Here is a 19,541-nt window from a genome sequence, read left to right on the forward strand (position 1 = left end):
TTTTAAATACAAAGCTGAAGTGCTTGGCTCACATTCATCCGAGTCCTCTCTGAGATGGGGCAGGGCTCATTTACACTACCACTTAAGAGACAGGAGTTCTTCTAATTAGCAGATGTAGATACGTTTACCCACTTAAATAATCCAATTGTAATGTCCAAGGCATTGCTTAACTGAGGCTCTTAAATCAGGTACTGAGACAGATTTAATAGTGGCCCTGATGCAGTTGTCACTGTTTGTGAATGAAGCGTGCTGTTCAGATGAGTGAACAGGTTTATTTCAGAGGACGGCAACAGGGAGCCTGTGTCTCTCTTATAGTGGCAGGCAGCAAGCCTGTTATGTGGGAGAACCATTTGAAACAGGGGGTGGCCTATGAGGTATTGCTCAGAAGAGTGAATTGATACTTAATCCATCTTCAGAGACTGCATTAATGGAGCAATCATTCAGTCCTGAAAGGAAGCTGGAGTAGAAAGAAGGCTGCGGTGTGTAATGAGCTGCACTCAATGGCTGGGATTCTGAACAGCTGCTCCTGCTGCCACACTGTGCCCTGTACTGTGCCCAGGGACACCTTCATGATGATAGCCTCGGAGTCCATGCTGCTGTTTATTGCTTTCCTGTGTTTGGCTAAACATCCAAGCTGCTGAAATATCTCTGTCTCAGAATTGATTATTGATGCTTAATCGCTCGGCTTGCTGACCTCTGTCATTATTGGCGCTCTGCTTTCCTGACTGGAAACTGACTTAGAACTGCATTGCCCTACCCTCACTGCTAGCAGCTGAGGTCAGCAAAGGGGCAAGACCTAAGCTAGAAGGACAGAAACTACCAAGACCCTTTAGTGAATTGATGTCATGGGGTAAGGGAGACGGCAATGTGACAGTAAGGTCCCATACAGAACAAGGCTGTCAGCTATACAAGCAGAGTGCCATTCTTTGTTCAGTGGCATATCCTAGTTAACACTCAAATTTGCCATGTGGTATATGGCCGTCTGTTGCTACATAACACATTTCTATGAGTCAAACAGCTTAAACACAGCACATACCCGTTGTGAAGGTTCTGGGTCAAGGTGTCTCACTTTTCCAGGTGAGAACTGAGGCTGGGCCTCACCTGAAACATCCCTTTCTAAATGATCTACTTCCAAGCTTGCTCAGGTTGTTGCCCAAGGTCGCACCTTCAGGAGAACTTCACTTCTACCCTTAGCCTGTTGCCAATTTTACCTGTGTTTCCTGGTGATGTGGGCTTCTCCAACATGACTATGAAGAAAGTACTGTTGCCAGCCATCTAGATGGGATAAAGATCTTTTCTAACCACACCAGAGAAGCGGCCCCATTGCTTCACTTCATACTGCTGCATCAGCGTAAGCCACTGTAAGGCCCAAGGTACCGGGAATTAGGGATTACTGGAGGCCTTCCTAGAGCAATTCCAACCCAGCCTCCCATGACTGTTCTCAGTACTTACTTGAATGAATCAGATTGGGAAGCTGGGTACATGTAAGTAGCTAAAGAACAGTGCTCATTTACCTGTCACCTCTTCATACAACGACAGGTACGGCCAACGTTTTGACATTGTGTCACAACATTGGCATCTACAAAGTTCATATATGAGAACTTTACACGGGTTTAAGAAAAAAATCACAAGGCTAGAGAGATGACTCAGTGGATAAAAGGACATGGAGGGACAGAGTTCAGATGCCTGGGAACCTCTTAAAAAGCTAGACGTGGCCTTGAGTGCCTCTAGCCTGAGCCCTGTGGAGAGTGCAGACAGGAAGCTCTCTGGGACTTTTAAACACTGCTCTTATTGAATGTCAAACTCCAGGTTCAGCAAGAGACCACGAAGGGAATAAGACAGAGAATAACAGAGTATAGAGGAAGTTACCCAGTGCCCCACTAACACAGGCACGTATACACATGCACACACACACACCCTGGCATACACACACACATCTATCCCTCATGTGCACACAAACAGGTACAGACACCAGCACACATGCAATCACAGAATAGGCATATACCCTATATACACCACAACATTTTTTAAATACCAACAAAAAAAATCTGTAATATTTTGTTTGCAATTTTGTGCCAGGCCCCATTCATAGCTATCCTGGGGTTGCATGCAGCCTTCTGGCCATGATTTGTAGCCTCAAGTCATATCATTTTAATATTTTATTTACTTCCCTCTTTTCCCACCCAGTGTTAAAGGCATCAAACTCAAGGAGTTCCTTATATAGCAAGGGCTGTCCCAGTAAGCTCCCCCCCCCCCCCCCCCGGGCCCCACTGAAGTATTTTAGACATGCCACCTCTCAGCTAGTTCCCTGTTCTACCTCCCTTCATAATGTAAGCAGTGGCATTCTCTGTTCCTGGAAAAAGCTTTTCTCTTACCACAAGGATCAGACGGGCGGCCCTTTGATCCAGTATGCTTGTGTCTTGTATTTCTCATGCTGCATACATGGCAGGGATTTACAGCAGTCCCTACACAGCCCTGTCTGGATGCCGAGTCTTTTGTAAATGCAGTGCCTGGAGCAGCTTTTTGCTTGGAGGGAATGAAAAGGCAAGGGTGAGAGGTCACATCTAATGTGTTTTGGTTGAAGTCTATGCTATGCTGGGAAACAGCTGGCCCTGCTCTCTCCCCCAAGCTTTTGCTATTGTTGGGGCATTGTGGTGCATGGTGGGGTATTACCAAGGGAGTGTAGGCGCTGTTCAGCACTGCCACACAGAGTAGAGAGAAACTTCCAGGGCAGCCACTGAGCTTGCAGTACACTGCTCTTTTGCCCCAGGCTCCCCCAGACAACATAAGTTTTCTTTCTCTTTTTATTTCAAAGGTCATGATAATACCACTGTGAGACAGTAAGCATTGTAGCTTAAGACTCTGGGTGGGGCTTTATGAGTTTAGACTTTCACCTGTGCTTTTAGTCCAAGGGCCTGCACTCCTTGCAGAGGGCAAGCTTACATGGAAGTGGGTGGTGCCGGGACCGTATCATCAGCTGCTGGGAGACACATTTAAAGGCACAGAAGCCCATGTGACCCTGTGCTAGTGTCCTTGGCAGAACGCCTATCCTGCTCACATTCTCCTCCGCCTCTGTGGCTTTGCATTAAGGGTGAGGTGAACTGAAAGCCACAGAAATGGACTTGACCACCACACTGAAGACACTGGGAGGCCCATGAACATGGGTCAATGCCTAAGTGAACAGTAAGCAAGCCTGTCTTGGCACAGTATGATGTTGGACAGATCTGTGGCTTTTTCTGAAGATGAATAACTTATGAATTAACTAGTAGCCACCATGAATGTCAGTTACAAGTAATTAAGTCATGACAGGCTCTATTAAGAAGAGGGGAGTTTGAATCCTGTTAGCACTTATGACTGTATTTCCTTTTTGCGTGGATTCTTCCCTGGGGGCTGCTGCACAAAGGAATTTTCCATCTGCCCATGGCAACTAGTCCTAGAGTCTGTCTTACATCTGCTGAAAGTAAGATGATAACCAAGGGCCAGAGCCTTCCCCTCTGACAAGGATTTCTGTACCCTGAAGCTGTGGCAGCACTTTGTGTAGAAAGCCATGAGGTCAGACTGAAGCTCTCATACTGCAGTGTGTCTTCTATACAAACATGTCTTTGGACCATTCTATTCATACCTGTATGCAGGCTTACATGCCTATGTGAATATCTGGCTCTGTTATTCTTCACCTTATTCCCTCAAAGTAGTGTCTTTCACTGAACCTGAAGCTAGGTTGCTAGTCAGCAAGGCCCACCAATACTCCTGACCCTGTTCAGCACAGTGCTGAGACTAGAAGCCCACACAGCCATGCCGGGCTATTGTTACATGAGTTCCTAGAGCTGAACTCAGGTCCTTGTGGTTACAAGCGTTCTTATCAGTTCAACAATATTTCCAGTTCTTGATCTGAGAATTTTCACAGTCTTACTTAAAGCCCCCCTTCAGAACAGGAATCTACTCTTAAATCACATTTCAGGAAAAGCCCAACAGCCTTGCTGTACCCTTCCCCAAATCTCCCTTCCCCATGCCTTGTGCCTTGCCTCCTTCTGAAGCTTGTCCCCGTTTTCCTCCTTGATTTCCTTGTGATGTGGGGTGCTAAAATGCTTCAGCACCTCTGATCCCACATTTCATCATCCCATTACAGCAGTGACAGCCAGCAGACAACATGATGTAGAGATGACAAAAGTGAAGAAAGACACGTGAGCATCCAGAACTGAGGCTTTAGGCTATACCCAAGAAATATGGTATTTCTGAGTCCTAAATAAAAGACTAGAGAAAAAAAGGGTGGTTGGACTATTGCTTAGCAGAGACTGACGTGGTAGAAGAACCCCCTTCTTCAGCATTGACATACTGCTTAAATTACTGGCAAACGTTTAATACTGGGGACTAGGAAGATGGCTCAGTGGGTAAGGTAGCTTGCCACATGAGCAGAGTCTGTGTTCAAATCCTCAGCATACACATAAAAATCCAGGTGCAGCTATGCACATCCAAAACCCTAACACTGGAGGGCAAACACAGGAGGATTGCTGGGACTTGTTGGCTAACATCTGTCCTACTTAAGTTTCTTCTGTTGTGGTGTGATAAAGACCATAACCAAAGCAGCGTGGGGAGGAGAGGGTTTATTTGGTTTACCAGGCCAGTCACAGTCCATCACTGGGGGAAGTGAGGAAGGAACAGAGGCAAAGCCATGGTGGGATGCTGCTTATTTGCTTGCTCAGCTTAATTTTTTTCTATACAGCCAAGACCACCTCCCCAGGGGTGGTACCACCACAAGGGCTGGGCCTCCCACATCTATTATTAATCAAGAAAATGCCCCACAGACCTGCCTCCAGGTCAATCTGATGGAGACATCTTCTCAGTTGAGGCTTTCTCTTCTTAGATGACCCTGACTAGTATCTGGTTGACAAAAACCAAACCAAGCAACCAACCACACAGAGAGATACACACATGCACATGCACACACATCCATGCACCCCTAACCAGCACAGCATCCTAGCTCCTGAGTTCAGTGTCAGACTATCTCTCAGGGGAACAAAGAGAAGCAGGACATGATGCTCAGCATCCTCTGGCTTCTTCCCAACACACAAAGAGAGTTTAAACGTTAATAGCAGAAAGTAGTCATTCTTAGATGTAGGTAGGGTTCCCTGCAATACAGTAGTGGAGAAGAGGCTAGGATAAAAATAGTTTGTACCAGGAAGCTCTTAACAGCTAGTTAAAGTACAGATACCAAAGTGCAGTGAAAGGAAGCTGAGTCGTTGTAGTCAGAATGAAAGAAGCTAGTCTCCTTGCTGTGTGGCTCTTAGGTGAGAGAAACTGAAGGAGACCGATATGGGAGTGGACCTCATGGGAAGCTTTTGCCCTCTTCCTGATCAGGTGTGTTAGCCTCTGAATGCACAGTTATATGCTACCCCTCTGGCTTGATGGATCATTTCTACACTTCAGGAAGGCTGTGCAAACTCTGTGTTGTTTGACACATTCCCCCGCAGTCCTGGTTCATAGTATATAGCTCTACCTTCTGCAAGCGTAAATCTTTTTCCCCCAAGAGGCTGGTTATTGGCTGGATATGAGGTTTGTGGTAGTAAAAGAGCAGCTGGCAATGTCGGATTTGGGGCAAGGAAGTTGTCTTGGCCATCCTATCTACCAGATGGCCAGGACTTGAAAGATTGAAAATCAGTAGAATCTGAGACAAGGGCCAAATGGCATAGGGTTTGGGAAAAGATGATGGGAAGCTATCTGAATATGGCACACATGGTCTGCTGGGACTCTTCTGTCTCTGTTAGATTTTGTTCCAAGTTGGCAATAAGCACAGCCTGTCCAGTAGTGGTACCTGGATGATGAGCACAGATATATCAACAACTGAGACCCTGCCTACTTACTTAATAATAAGACCAACCCATGTGGCGAGCGATCAAAGGAAATTTGCAAAAGAGATTTGACGGTTTCTATTTCCATAGCTTATGCCTGAAGTTGGTCTTGAGTCGCAAACTCCCTCTCAGTTTTCTGTATTGGCAATGTCTCCGTGTACTGGAGATACAGCTGAAGACAACTGAGTGGCGTTGACTCAGAGCCCTCCGTCATGTTTATGTGCAGTCCCTTTGAAGATGACTAATGCTACAAAGCTGCTCGAAATTGGAAGTGCCAGGAGCTGAGTTTTTCAACTCAGGCACAAAGTGTGGGGATGGAGGGGGAGTGTGCCCCCCATCCTTTTAAAGCTCATTTGTGGAAGTGTTGGCTTCTCTGTATTACCATGCAACTTCTTTGATCTTAAAGTAGAAGGAAGCAAGTTTCAAGAGCTAGGAAGCCTCCTCATGCGGTTCAAAAATGAGCAGCGTATTTCAAAATTGAGTGGATGTCAAGCAAACCATGGCTCTTTTGAAATTTGAACTCAAAGAGGTATTTCTTATAGCAAGCACAGAGAGATGCTCAGGGTAGGAATGGCTGCTGTTGGCATTCGTTGAAATATGGGAGACTGAGGTGACTTGCCGTCCAATAGGACCCAGGCAGACACTGTTGTCCATGGTGAGACCAAGGCTCTGTGTCCAAGGCACTTTTAGTCCCCAGAGAACATTCTGAAAACATGTCCCCACTGTAAGGATGTAGACACTGAAGCTGTGAGGGTTCATGCCTGACTCAGAGTTCCATTTTCTCACCCTCCCTCTTGGCCTCTTTTAGCTGGAACGGAAACCAGAATGTAAACACAGGTTGCTAAAGCAGCCTTGTTCACTGCCGACGCATTGAAAAGCTGCCCACATTGCTTAGCTGATATCCACAATTTTGTTTAAGTGGCAAATTGATTGAAACAGTCAGTGGAAGGGATTATTTCGGTGAGGGCTTTGCCTTCCTGGAACAAATCCACTTATTAGCATGCAGTTTAGATTCCCCGCCCATGGACTAGAGAATGAGCTCAGTATTATTAGGAAGTTTCTTTGAGTAGTCAAAAGCTCCATTTTCTTCCCTTTTTCCTTGCCTGTCTTCTCTCCAGCAGCTGAAAGAGACTACACAGAGACTTTGAATTGTAAGGTTGCTTTGAATCCGGGGTCAGGCCTTTGAGCTCAGAGGAGCCCAGGTTTGAGTGTTGAACTTAGAGGTTCTATAATCACAAGTGAACAGAAATTGAGCTTGGATTAGTTTGCCTGGTTATTTTCTACTTGTATGTTATCAGCGGGTGTCAGTCATGGAGGATTAGGAATACCTCCTTTGAGCCTTCATACCATCAGACAAGACAAAATGCATTGAAGGGCCCCTGGACTGTAAAACATCCCTTCTCATCTTGGATGGAACTTCACGGTGCAGTGATCTTTCTTATCTGCCAGGGGTGCATTCCAAGGCCTATAGCAAATGCTGAAACCTAGGGGTGATACTGGACCCATGATGTTAGATTTTTTTCTATTCATGCATACCTACAGTAAAGTTCAGTTGATAGATTAATTAATTGGTATACCCATCAGAAAATTAACAATAATAACTACTTAAAAACCAGGTATGGAGGTTCATACCTGTCATCTCAGCACTTGGGAAGTAGAGGCAGGATGATCAGGAGTTCAAAGTCATCTTCAATTATATAGCAAGTTCAAGGTCAGCATGGGCTACATGAGACTTTGTCTCCAAACAAACAAACAAACAAACTAATCATGGAATTCTTATAACAATAAAATTGCTGGCATTGGGGCCCTTAGTTAATAAAATAAGGGCTACTTGAACCTAAGCACAACAGGGGCGTCTGATCTAACTACTGAGATGGCAGGACTAAGGGACCAGTGGGAAGGAAGCTGATTGGATGTTGGCATATGGGGCAGTGGGTTCACTTACATTCTGAACATTGGAAGATTTCATCACCGGTCTCCAAGTAGTGTTCAATTTAAAAATTAGGAGTTATTTCTTTCTCTTTTAAGGATCCTCTCCTCCTCCTCCTCCTCCTCCTCCTCCTCCTCCTCCTCCTCCTCCTCCTCTTCCTCCTCCTCCTCCTTCTCCTCCTCCTCTTTCTCCTTGCTGGCTTGCTTTTTGAGTCTCACGTAGTCTAGGCTTTCTTTGAACTCCTTATGTAGCTGAGGATAATCTTGAACTCCTGACCCTCTTACCTCCATCCCTCAGAGCTGGGATTCCAGACATGCACCACCACCACCTACTGCTTTTACATTTAGTCTGTTTGGATCACAGTTGGCTATAGGTAAATGAAGTGTAAACAGTGAAACTTTGTGCACTGTTTCTAGAAGGTTGACACAGTCAGCAGCAGAGGAGCAGCAGCATTTGGAAGGGTTGAGTCAGCTGAACTGGTCTGATAGGGAATCTAATCCAGAAACCTTTAAGATACAACGTGAGCAACAAGCTTTGGCAGGGGAAATTATTGATATCATAGCTGTTCCTCCAACCTCAGCCTCAACATGCACTCACAGAAGCTGTTGAAAGAATGACCCCGAATGGTTGCAATATCAGTCACGTTATTATTCCTGGATTCTATTCATTAGTGGATAATGGTGGGATGAACTCAGCTCTCCGTGAGTTGCAGGTGCTCAGCAGAGGCCGTGTGGCTTCCAGTGGCCTTGCTTACCTTTTGGTAGTTGGAAAACTAGAAGGACACCAGCTGAGATCATCCATTTCATTTCCTGTTCCCTTCTAGCCTGTGATGGGCCAGTGTGGGTTCATCTCATGGTGGCCTTATGGTCCCAATGCCTCGTAAGCATCTGCCTTCATCACATTCACCAGATTCCCCATATCCCAAACAATAAGACATTCTGTTTCAAAAAGTTATATACACCCTTGATGAGGAACACAAACACTCTAGAGCTGAGTGTGGTAAGGAGGTCCATGATTTGACCGTTTCACCATCTCCTCACAGACTTTCAGGAGTTTCAGTGATTTGACTCACATAAACATTTCCCCTGAATCATAGAAACACCCTGTGTTAGTCTCTTGCTGCATACTAAAATACATGAGGTAACTGACTTAGGAAACATTTCTTTTGACTTACATTTTTTTGTTTTTCTGATCCATGATTGATTGCCCTCCTGCTTCTTTACTTTGGACATGAGGTGGGTATTACATGGTTGGGTGAAGAGTCGTGTTAACCTCTAACCTTATCACCAAACAAGCTAAAGAGGAAGGGTGGGCTTAGGGTCCCACGGTCTCCACCAGGGCATGTCCCTAGTGACTGAGAACCTCCCTAGGCCCTAAGTCTTAAGGGTTCTACCACCTCCTATAGCACTGACTTAAAGACAAAGCCTTAAACACATGTGTAGAGGACACTCATCCCAGGCTTCCTTCTACCAATAGCCTGTGACATAGATTTCTCCATGGACTTTTGAAATGTGACCACATTTAACAAGAGTCTCTCAGGCCTGCATTGCATTTTTTTTGGCTATTTTTAAATTTCCAGTCAATTACTTGTAATTCATCTGTACATGTAATTGTAATTCATCCGTGGTGTTTACAGTAATTGGATGTATGGATGATGGAAATACAGTATTTCTTCAAGTATACTTTTGATTTGGTATATCCTATGAGTATTTGTCATATGTTAGCTTTTAAAGAGTGTTTTACACTTTAATCTCTACATAGCCCTGGTTTGGGTTCAGTTATGCCAACTTCCAGAATTTTACCTTTGCGATCTAAGACTCTGAGTGTCAGTTCGCAGCCCTCCTCTCCTCGCCCCTTTTCCTCCTTTCTTTTTTTCTTTCATAGTGTTTACAGCAATGCCAACTTCTACATAATGTTCTTAGTCTGTAAACAGAAGACTGCATAATAGTCCCTGTATTCTGAAGATACACATACACACAAACTTGGGGCTCCAAACATGGAAATATTGACATTTTGCCCAGGAAGCTCCTGAAAATGCTTCTTCAACTCACCCCTGCACACTGACTTCCAACATCAGGTAGTTCCTTGTTACAGGGCACAGTTTGTGAGCATCGTGAGATGTTTAACAGCACTGCTGTTTTATTCTCTCCTCTCTAGGTGTCAGGGGTTCTATAGAATCACCCCTCCCCCCACCTTAGTGGTGACAAATGGAAATGTATGATCACATATTCCCTTAGGAGGACAAGGCTGTCCCAGTTGAGAGGCGCCAGTGTGTCCTGGAGATGCTGGAGCAGGGAAAGAAAGAAACGCATGAAGTATAGAAGTATAGATTATTCTCCAGGAGAGCCATGGCTCCTCCACAGGGCAGGGACATCTGCTGAAGCTGGAAGTTGTGTGTGTCATTTGTAGTTCCTAGAAGTTCGGCATGGGGCTGGCTCCAGATTCCTCTGAGTGAACTTGAAACAGAAAATTGGGTCTTGCTGCACATTGAAAGGTTCATCAATATCTCAACTTCATTATGCTAGAAGTGGATTAATAGGAATTGCAGCCCTTGAAGGGGAAAATGCAGAAACTTTGCTAACCACAGATATTGGATTTTTGGCTCTTTATTTTTAGGGGAGGAAAAGGACATAAATAGAAGTAGAAAGGACATATCACCACCCTTCCTATACCTATCACCCAAGGCCCTAAATGATTGGGTCATGATCCCCTGTTGCCCCATTTTCCAGCTGATACCCACTCCTTCACTTTTTTAAAGCATACTCTAGACATTGTTATATCTCATTTGTAAATAAAATTATAACTATAGCATGCTGGGGAAATTTTAATCTAAAGTACTATCTAAGTAGTATCTAAAAGTTGCAGGAATGAGCCAGTGAGCCCATAAACAATGAGGCTTGGTTTGGTGAAACATCAACTCTAGAGGAAAGATGAAGGTAGAGACAGATCTCCCGTTGCCCTTTCCAAGTCATTCTGCTTTGAGTGGCTCTTACAAATGCGCATGGAGAGTGTGCATTTTCCCAGGGAATTGGGGTCTTTACAGAGGAGAATGAGCTGGCAGGGAACTGGTACATTTTCTAAGAAGAAAGGAAAAACACAATCACCAGAAGGTGCCAAAGTACTCAGCCAATGATGGATTGTTCTCTGACGACTTTCAATGACGTTTTAGCCTATCAGGAGCTGCTTTTAATAAAATGGAGCAGTAGCTTTTTAAGATCTTGCTATGGAGGTGGTGTCTCTCTCCTGTTATAATGTATTCTGAGAAGTTTCTTTGTTGTGATTTAGACTTCCTCCCTTGATTTTATTGTGTCATAAATCTTTGGCATTTGGTATGTGTGAGACCTCAGCAGCTTGCTAGACACATCCAGTTTCCCCTTCTCTCTAGAAGATTAAACTGAGGCCGTAGGAGTTGATGCCAGGACATATTTAACCAATCATGTTTCCCTTACATGTAGGTCAGTCCGAGGGACAATTCTGCACTGGATCCTATTATCCACGGGTTGAAGGGCGTCGTACATCACGGTGAGTAAGCTCCATCTTCTTCCTTTAACTAGAAAGTGAAGGCTGGGATCTGTACCTGAAGGAATCAGGTTATCTCTCAGAGGACCAAGGGTGATACCATTCCTTGCCCTCCGATGCTGAAGGGCTCCAGAGCCATTATCTGATGGGTAAAGAGCACCTGCATATATAACCTGCCAAGGGGCCTGAGTTAACAGTGAGCCATTTGTTTCCCCTCAGGTATTACTGTGAGTGCACATGTTGTAAATCAGAATGCTCTAAGATATACGATTCTTAGGTGTTGAGTCTGCCGTTTGTCTCATTTCTCTCCTAAAACTATTCCTTTTCAAAGTGCTATGTCACTTGTAAATATTTTTGATTTGCCTCTCAGATTTAAGGGGCGAAATGTAAGAAGCCAGGACAAGCCATTATCTTCCCAGTCTGTGAGCCAGCACCGTGCAGCTGCTGACATGGAAGGGGAGAGGCTGATGTTCTGTGTGGCAGACATCATATCCTCAGGCATAAGCCTGCGAGAGAAAGTAAGATGAATGGTTCTGTCTCTTCCAACTGGTTTTATTGGCAGAATTTCCCTGCAACTTTATCTTCAGCCAATGCATCATTACCTGGGGCACGGGGATGCTCTCGTCTCAGAAGCACCCTTGTTGCAGGAAGGTGTTGAGTCTGGATCTCGTGTAATGATTTGTAAAGTTTTAATAATCTAATTAGAATTCCAAAGACATTGACAAAAATAGCGTTGGTAACCATAATAAATCTCCCTCTGTTCCCGAAACTGTGATAAAATGTCTTCACACCTTTTTCGAGGATTGTCTTCTGACATGAGCCAACTCTGTAGAGCTTAACAAATACCTCTTCCTGGGGAAACTAAACTTGTTATCAGAGTTCGATTAAGTTGGATTGAGCATTAATTGTTCCGTTCAGTCGTGCGGCAGGTAACAAGAATAAACCTAGTGAAAACAGAGAGCCAGGGAGATGGCTCACTCGGTAAAGTGCCCGCCTCATCAGCATGAGGCCTGAGCTCAGATCTCCAGCACACACATAAAAAACCAAGCTTGGCCACATATGCCATCACTCCTCCGGTGCTTGGGGGATGGGGGTTGGGCAGAGGTAAGATAACCCTAGAATCTCACTGGTGGACCAGTCAGCCCAGCCTAACCCATGAGCTCCATAAGAGTCTCTCAAAAACCAAGGTGGAGAGAGAGCAAGGAAAACACCCAGTGCTGCCCTCTGGCTCCCATGTGCTCACTATGTGTCCATGAACACATGTGTCTACCACCTGCATTAGGCTAAAAACACATACATGTACAAAGAAGTAAAAAAGTATAGTGACTGAAAGCATCCCATGCTTTCACCTGAAGAAGTTGCATTGCTTCCTTCCAAATCTATGTTAATAAAAGCAGCTCCATCCAACCCCTTCCTGGGGAATCAAACTCAGGGCCTCACTGTTAGAAATATTCAAGCACTGAGCTGTCTCCCCAGAGCTACATAGTCGTTTGTGTCATCTGTGAGGAACCTTTTCTCATGACCTGACTATCTTCCCCAAACCCTGCCTAATTCTTTCATTTTGGATACGAGTCATTCAGAAAGGGGTGCAAATAATTCCACACAGGAACACTGTGTCTGACTTAGGTAGGGATGTGGTGAACCAGATTCCTCTCCTACTCTATGACAGGAAAGAGAGTTGCAAACAATGTTTGCCTCCAAGAGAAGCTCATGTATGTCTTCAGCAAAACAGAGATGCATGCCTGATCACAGGCAGCCCTGGCTTTGGCCATAGATGGAGATTGCCCCAGCCAGCTCTTATGAGGAGGAAATGGAAGGGAGGCATGACCCTTCTGTTCTGAAGTCCTTGTTGTTTCATCTGTTGGCACCTTCTCTTTCCCACTTGCATGGTCCCCAGGCATGTTTCCACAAGTGTGCCCAGTAATCTCAGTTTAGCTCTTGCCTGTGAAAGGACCCCTCCCTACACACCTCAGTCCTGTGACATCGCCCAGGTTTCTTTCGCAAACATATCTGGAATGCCTTTTTTTGTTTGTCTGCTCGTGCAGTGCCTCCCCAAGCTTCAGTAAAGGCAGAAAGATGACACACTACACCTGGCGACAGTAGCTGCTCAATAAATCACAGCTAAATGTCTAAGTCAGATAAAACGTACACATAGGTACAAGGGAAAATATCCACATATAAAAATAGAAAACAAAGGGGAGGGAGGGACTAAAAACCTCTGAGTCTTGTCTCTGAGAAGAGAAAGTACGTAGGAGGCGGGGACAGAAGGGACATCTTGAAGAGTTGACCTTTTGTTGAAGCTAGATGTACTTTGATTGAAAGTCCTAGGAGGGATTTTGTGATCTTCTGATTTGAAGGAGCATAAATAATTATGCCTTTCACAGATTCTCTGGCTAGGGAATGATGGTGCAGATGTGTGAAGTGCAAAGGAATCTAAGTGAAAGAGTGGTTCCCCGTAGGGAGGAATGGCCTGGGAAGAGGGAGGCTTACTTGAGACTCTTCATTCTGAGAGCAAGAAGAAAAGTTTGAAGCTGCCCCTGCATGGAGCCTGCATAGGATGGTCGGGACCTGTGTGGTTTCCTGTTGTGAGCTCGTTGGCTGGTTCACTATGGTAGGGGTATTCCATGAAGACAGGAGAGAATCTGGAAGGTGAGACCTCACCTCAGCTTGTCTCAGGAAAGAGTGTCCCAAGGACCACTCTCACAGGACCTCCTCCGCTTCAGTTTGGAGTGGTCCACCTAATCCCCACCCTCCACCCCTTCCCCACCACGTGGCTTCTCTACTTGCACATCCTTTCTTTTAAGATGTTCAGTGGAACTTATGAGTAGTGTCTTTCATTCTTCCTGTTTGTGGTTGACACCTAGGGCAGCTAGCTGCAGTGTGTGGGGCTGGCCCATGGAGTCCATGCTTATGGGAGGAGCCTATTTAAGCAGGCCATGGCTTGAAGAGTAGCCAGTTTCACTCAGACTTGGGAATGTGGCAATGTCAAGACCAAAGCCTGAAGAGATCTGAGTGAGAGATGTTCTGGGCTGGGAGCAAGCTCAGATTCAGAGCAATGAGCTTAGCTGGAAGTGTCTGATGGAGAGACAATATGGTTCCTTGGGGACTCTGAGCACAGTGACATTTTTTTCCATTGCTACAGAGAGAAACTCTAGAAGCTCATAAGCCACACGATGCACTGTTTCTTATGTCTACCTTTGTGATGTCAAAATACAGTGTCCATCTAACAGCCGTGTAGAAATCTTGGCATGTAACTCATTTTACCTCACTGCTAAATGATAAGAAAAGTGCATTTAGTTTCATGGTAAAAGTATGTATTCTTCCTACATGTTGGTTTTTTTTTTTAATTGATCCTTAAAGAACCAACCCAAACAGATGCACCACCTTCTTGTATGTATTTTACACACTGTCAAAATTCATGGAAATACTAATCATTCATTCCCTCTCTCATGTTACCAACACATTCTACTTTTCTACTTCTTTCTTTCCTTTCTTCCATCCTCCTCCTCCTCTTCTTCCCCTTTTCCTTCTCTCTCTTTTTTTAAATTCTTTTTTATTTTAACAGAATCTTACTGTGTAGCTCTGGGGGACCTGGAACTTGGCTGTGTAGACCAAGTGGGCCTCACATTTACAGAGATCTGTCAGTTTCTGTCTTCCCAGTGCTAGGATTAAAGATGTTTGCCATGGTACCCAGCTGCCTTTGTTTCTGAGAGGAAACCTGTTGATGTCATTACTTGGTTGTTGAGCTTTGTCTGTCCCTCTTTTCCAAACTCACCTACTCACTATCATTTTGTTCTTCCTTCTCAATATGAGGTGGGCTGCTTTTTTTTAAACAACCCCAGAAATATTTGGGTGGTTAGAAACAGTGTCTGCCCTACATGACAGAACGTTGCACTGGTCATTTCTGGATAGCTATTGCATCTAACTTCTCTCTGATGCTCCTTCCCCTCACTCTTTCCCAGAAAGCAATCTGTAAAAGGTCACATTCTGATTGCTGAGAGCACACTTCTAATAATGTCCCCCAAATGAGTGTCTGGCAAGCTTTTCTTGTTGGTGGATGTTAGGAAAGGGACAAGATGCAAACATGTCTCACAGGAGAGCTTCAACTGACCTGTCAAGCAATAGTGTGACAGACTTTGTTGGAAGAGATGCAGCACTCATGTACACTCACCCCAGAGACAAAGCCCATGACAGACAGTTGTGCCAGTATTCAATTTGGTGGACCAGTGAGTTTGTATTGGGGTTACCAACAGGTGGATAAGTGAGGGCTTACTTACAAGGAACAGGGATGACAAACTTTCCTATAAAGTTCTGACCAATGTAGCTACATCAGCAGGAAGACTGTTCCAGCATGGCAGATGACTCCTGAAGGCTCTGACCCTGGAGCTCACTCTGCTCCTTGCAGACAGCTCCCAGGGTTTGGCTTGTCAGTATCTCCAGCACCAGCAAGTACTCCCTTTCATACTGTTAATAATTGCCCTCATGAATCTACCAAGTCTCTTCTCCCAGATGTGTAACCTCTGTTTACCTGCCATTTACCCCCTGAGTGAGGCTCCCTCTCCTACAAAGGGATGTTACGATTCAGAGGACCATGCCATGCAACCCCTGTAAATCTCTTGACACATCTGCATGGTACGTCTCCCTCTTTTCCTCTTGCACTGAGATACAACTTCTACCCAATCTGTGGACAGAATCCTGTGCTGGCTGGAGTCATTCTAAGCCCCTAACAAAAAGTGAAGTAAAATTGTGTAAGTTGACTGCCTCCAGCCAACTTGGCCACACAGTGGCAGGAGCAGATGCACGTACCAGCCTATTCATTCTTTTCTACACACCACACCTGACTTAACTGATGCTTCTCCAATAAAGAGTGAATTCTAGATATGCCCAGACTCAGAGGGCCTCTGAGTCCTTCTGAAACAGCAGGTAGGCTCCACCTCACAAGATTATGATCTCATGGCTGGACTGGTTGAGAAAGCCCTCTCAGAAAGCCACATTGCACAAATGCCTTACCCTCTGGTCTGGCAACCTCATGTTTAAGTGTATACATAAGAGAAATAGTCATGTAAAATACTTGTAAACAGGAGTATTGTTTTTAATAGCTACCGATTAGGTAGCTTTTACCAGTGGAAGCATAGGTACCAGCCATGGTATATGAGACTGTAGCCCATTATATGCAGCAGTTTAAAAAATGGCAACCTACCAACCTACATGAAAGAACACATACTGTATGGTCCTATTTATGTTAAGTGCAAGAACAAGCCAAATCAGTTCATGATGATACAAGCCAGAGTGGCAGAATGAGGTGACAGTGAGGCTCAGGGTTCCTGGCTGTGAAGTGCTGTGATTAATCTATTTATCTGGGTATGTTTAATATCTTAGAAGTGAGACATGATATCATCACACACAAAGTTTGTACCTGAGAATCACTGATTGAATTTACAAAAGCAAGTTATCAAAACCCCACATAATGTGTGGAATAAGTTTAAGATTTTGCATTGGGACATATTCACACCTGTGGTTGGACTTGCCTTATGGACATATTCACACCTATGGTTGGGTACTCTTCATGGACATATTCACACCTGTGGTTGGATATGCCTCGAAGACATATTCACACCTGTGGTTGGACATGCCTCACAGACATATTCACACCTGTGGTTGGACACGCCTCACGGAGGGCGATGTCATAGTTACAATATCTGTGTCCCTGATGATTTGTACATTTGACTCTGAGAACTAAAGACTGGCTCATGTGTTTCATACACCAATATATCCCAGCAACAACAACAAAAGCTTTAAGCAACAACAACAAAATCCTATCAGCATGTATAGACAGTCTAAACTTATTTAAATTGTCAAAAGTGTGGACTATTGGCTGTGGTGCAAATACCAAGGATCTTGTATGTGCTGTGAGATGAGTTAGCACAGCCACCCTGGAGAACCACTGAGCACAATCTAACAAAGAGAAACTTGGACATATGCCTGTCAAGAGATGGGTACAGGAGTGTCTGTGACATTGCTTCTTCCAGTTACCCCAATGCAGAACACCCTGACAGCCCATCCTGTAGCAGATTAGGTGAAGACAATTCAGCGTAATCAGACAGTAAAGCACTGGTATTGAATGAAAAGGACTAGACCACCAGGCAACCGGATTTGAGAACTAGAAAGTTGAAAAGGATTGGAGCAAGGCTTTACAAGATTGTGATGGTAAGCCTGAAAGGAAAGCATCATCGTCATCATCATCATCTGATTGTTTCAAAATGGAAGTTACGCTCGCTTCTTGGGTTGAGGGAGATAGTGATGATGTCCCTAGAGCCAAGTGGAGGCTCCACACCGGCACTGTTTTTAGGGTGATTGGCATTTTGGCTTTGTGCATGGTTGTGTTACATTCTGCAGTTAAAGCAGCTGATGATTATAACTCAAAAGTAGAAGCTTCAGACTCCTGTACCAGAGACCTCACAGCAAGCCAAGGGGGGTGTGGGGGGGGGTTGACAGCACTTTCAGCACTTTTCTCAAACCTTTTGTCTGTATGCGAATTGGTTCGAGACCATGAAAGAACTGTGTCTGCCTTGGGGTCATATCATTAAAGAGCTAACTTTAGATGCAATATCTGCTCTGCTCCTAGAGTTTAGGAAAGAGGGGGGGAGAGACAAAGTAGAGCGGGTGGCAGTCTAAAAACAAAAAGTTCCTAGCTTCTGTGTTGCTGCATCCTCAGTCTACATCCAGGAAACGTCAAACTAGTCTAATAGGCATCATGGAATCTTCTTGACAGTCAACTACTTGATTCACGTGACACAGTAAGCGAGTGATTGTTGGGAAGCTGGTCCAGGGTCATGCATTGAAAAGTGGTCCAAAATATAAGGTCCTGTTTCTCCCAGGCTGTTGCCACGGTGTGTGTGTGTGTGTGTGTGTGTGTGTGTGTGTGTGTCCATATGCAGGTTTCAGTCTTGACAGAGTCCCACCAAATAGGGTTGTTGAAGGAGCAAGTTAAAAAGCATTTCAACAGATTCTAGTCTGCGACTCTTCCTCCATCACTGATATGACTGTGGCTCCTATCTTAAAAAGAAAAGAAATAGAAGAATTATCTAGGGCCACATGCCTAAAGTTTCTGAAAATAATCTGCATGAATTCTGGAAGCACAGCACCAACTCTAGGAAAGAAGACTTTTCGGGGGAAATCTAATAAGGACAGAAATAGTCACCAGTGTCATTATGTACCAGCAAGATATCACAGAGATGAGCTGCCTCAGTCTGAGGCATCTTGCCTGTTTTTTACCCATGAGCTTTAAGCATCTTTGAGTCCAGTCTTCCTTTCTCCTTCAGAGTGCCTAGGAAACACAAGTCAAGAAACTAAGGTCAAACGAATAAGCTGACCCTTGCGTGTGAACTGTTTTATGCTCAGGCAAAAATTTTCTTTCCATATGTGCCATTCTTGCTGCTACAGAGACTGATACTTCACTTGCCTGCAAAGTTGCTTCATGTGTCCAAACATAAAAGTGTGTTTTCTTATTTTCCACTCTTAATTTAATTTTCGAAGCCCAACCAACACGGAGAATATTCTAGGAATACTTGTTAGTTCAGGCTGCCCTGGATTTGAATTCTGGCTCTCCAGCTTGGAAGCTGTGTGATCCTGTGCAAAGGGCCATGTCTCTCATCAATATTTCCATTTGAAAAACTAAGGATAACGGTTTGTCTTGGGGAAGTGTGTTGAGACTGGGAAATGATGCCTACTATGTGCCCAGAGCACTTTAGATTAGGGCTCAAGAGACTACAATCTGTAGACCAAATCCAGCCTCCAGTTTGCTTGTTCAAAGTTTTATTAGGTCACACAAATATTGGCCCACTGCTTGTCATTATAAATAAAGTTTTATCACTCAGCCATACTCATTTGTTTGCATATTATCTGTGGCTGGTTTTGCTATACACTGACAGTAGTTGTCACCAACAGTACATAACAGTCTTACAAAGCTTTAACTATTTGCTCTCTGGCCCTTCTCAGAAAAAGTTTGCCAGCCTCGCCTCAGTGGTAGCTGGTGTTTTGTTTGCTTTATTCATAGCACTGCCCTTTTGCAGCGTGTGGTGTGTATGTATATGTGTATGGGTGTGTGTGCATGTGTGTCTGTCTGTGTGTATGTGTATGTCTGTCTGGGTGTTCTAGTGTGTGTGTGTGTGCGTGCATGCGTGCCTGAGAGAGAGAGAGAGAGAGAGAGAGAGAGAGAGAGAGAGAGAGAGAGAGAGAGAGAGAGA

The 19,541-nt window shown here is 44.6% G+C and overlaps 1 protein-coding gene across 1 annotated transcript in view; it reads left to right on the forward strand.

The window, feature by feature from the left end:
- The window catches only part of LOC114638634 (receptor-type tyrosine-protein phosphatase gamma-like), a gene marked incomplete at its 3' end in the record, with an annotated part of 540,119 nt that overhangs the window by 509,552 nt on the left and 11,026 nt on the right, over positions 1 to 19,541 (forward strand). The window contains exon 6 of the mRNA XM_028787198.1: positions 11,232 to 11,298. Coding sequence (XP_028643031.1) covers positions 11,232 to 11,298 — 67 coding nt within the window. The remainder of the gene's footprint in view (positions 1 to 11,231; positions 11,299 to 19,541) is intronic.

Source organism: Grammomys surdaster, unplaced genomic scaffold, assembly GCF_004785775.1.
Source record: "Grammomys surdaster isolate TR1022 unplaced genomic scaffold, NIH_TR_1.0 125614, whole genome shotgun sequence".
NCBI classification, from domain to species: domain Eukaryota; kingdom Metazoa; phylum Chordata; class Mammalia; order Rodentia; family Muridae; genus Grammomys; species Grammomys surdaster.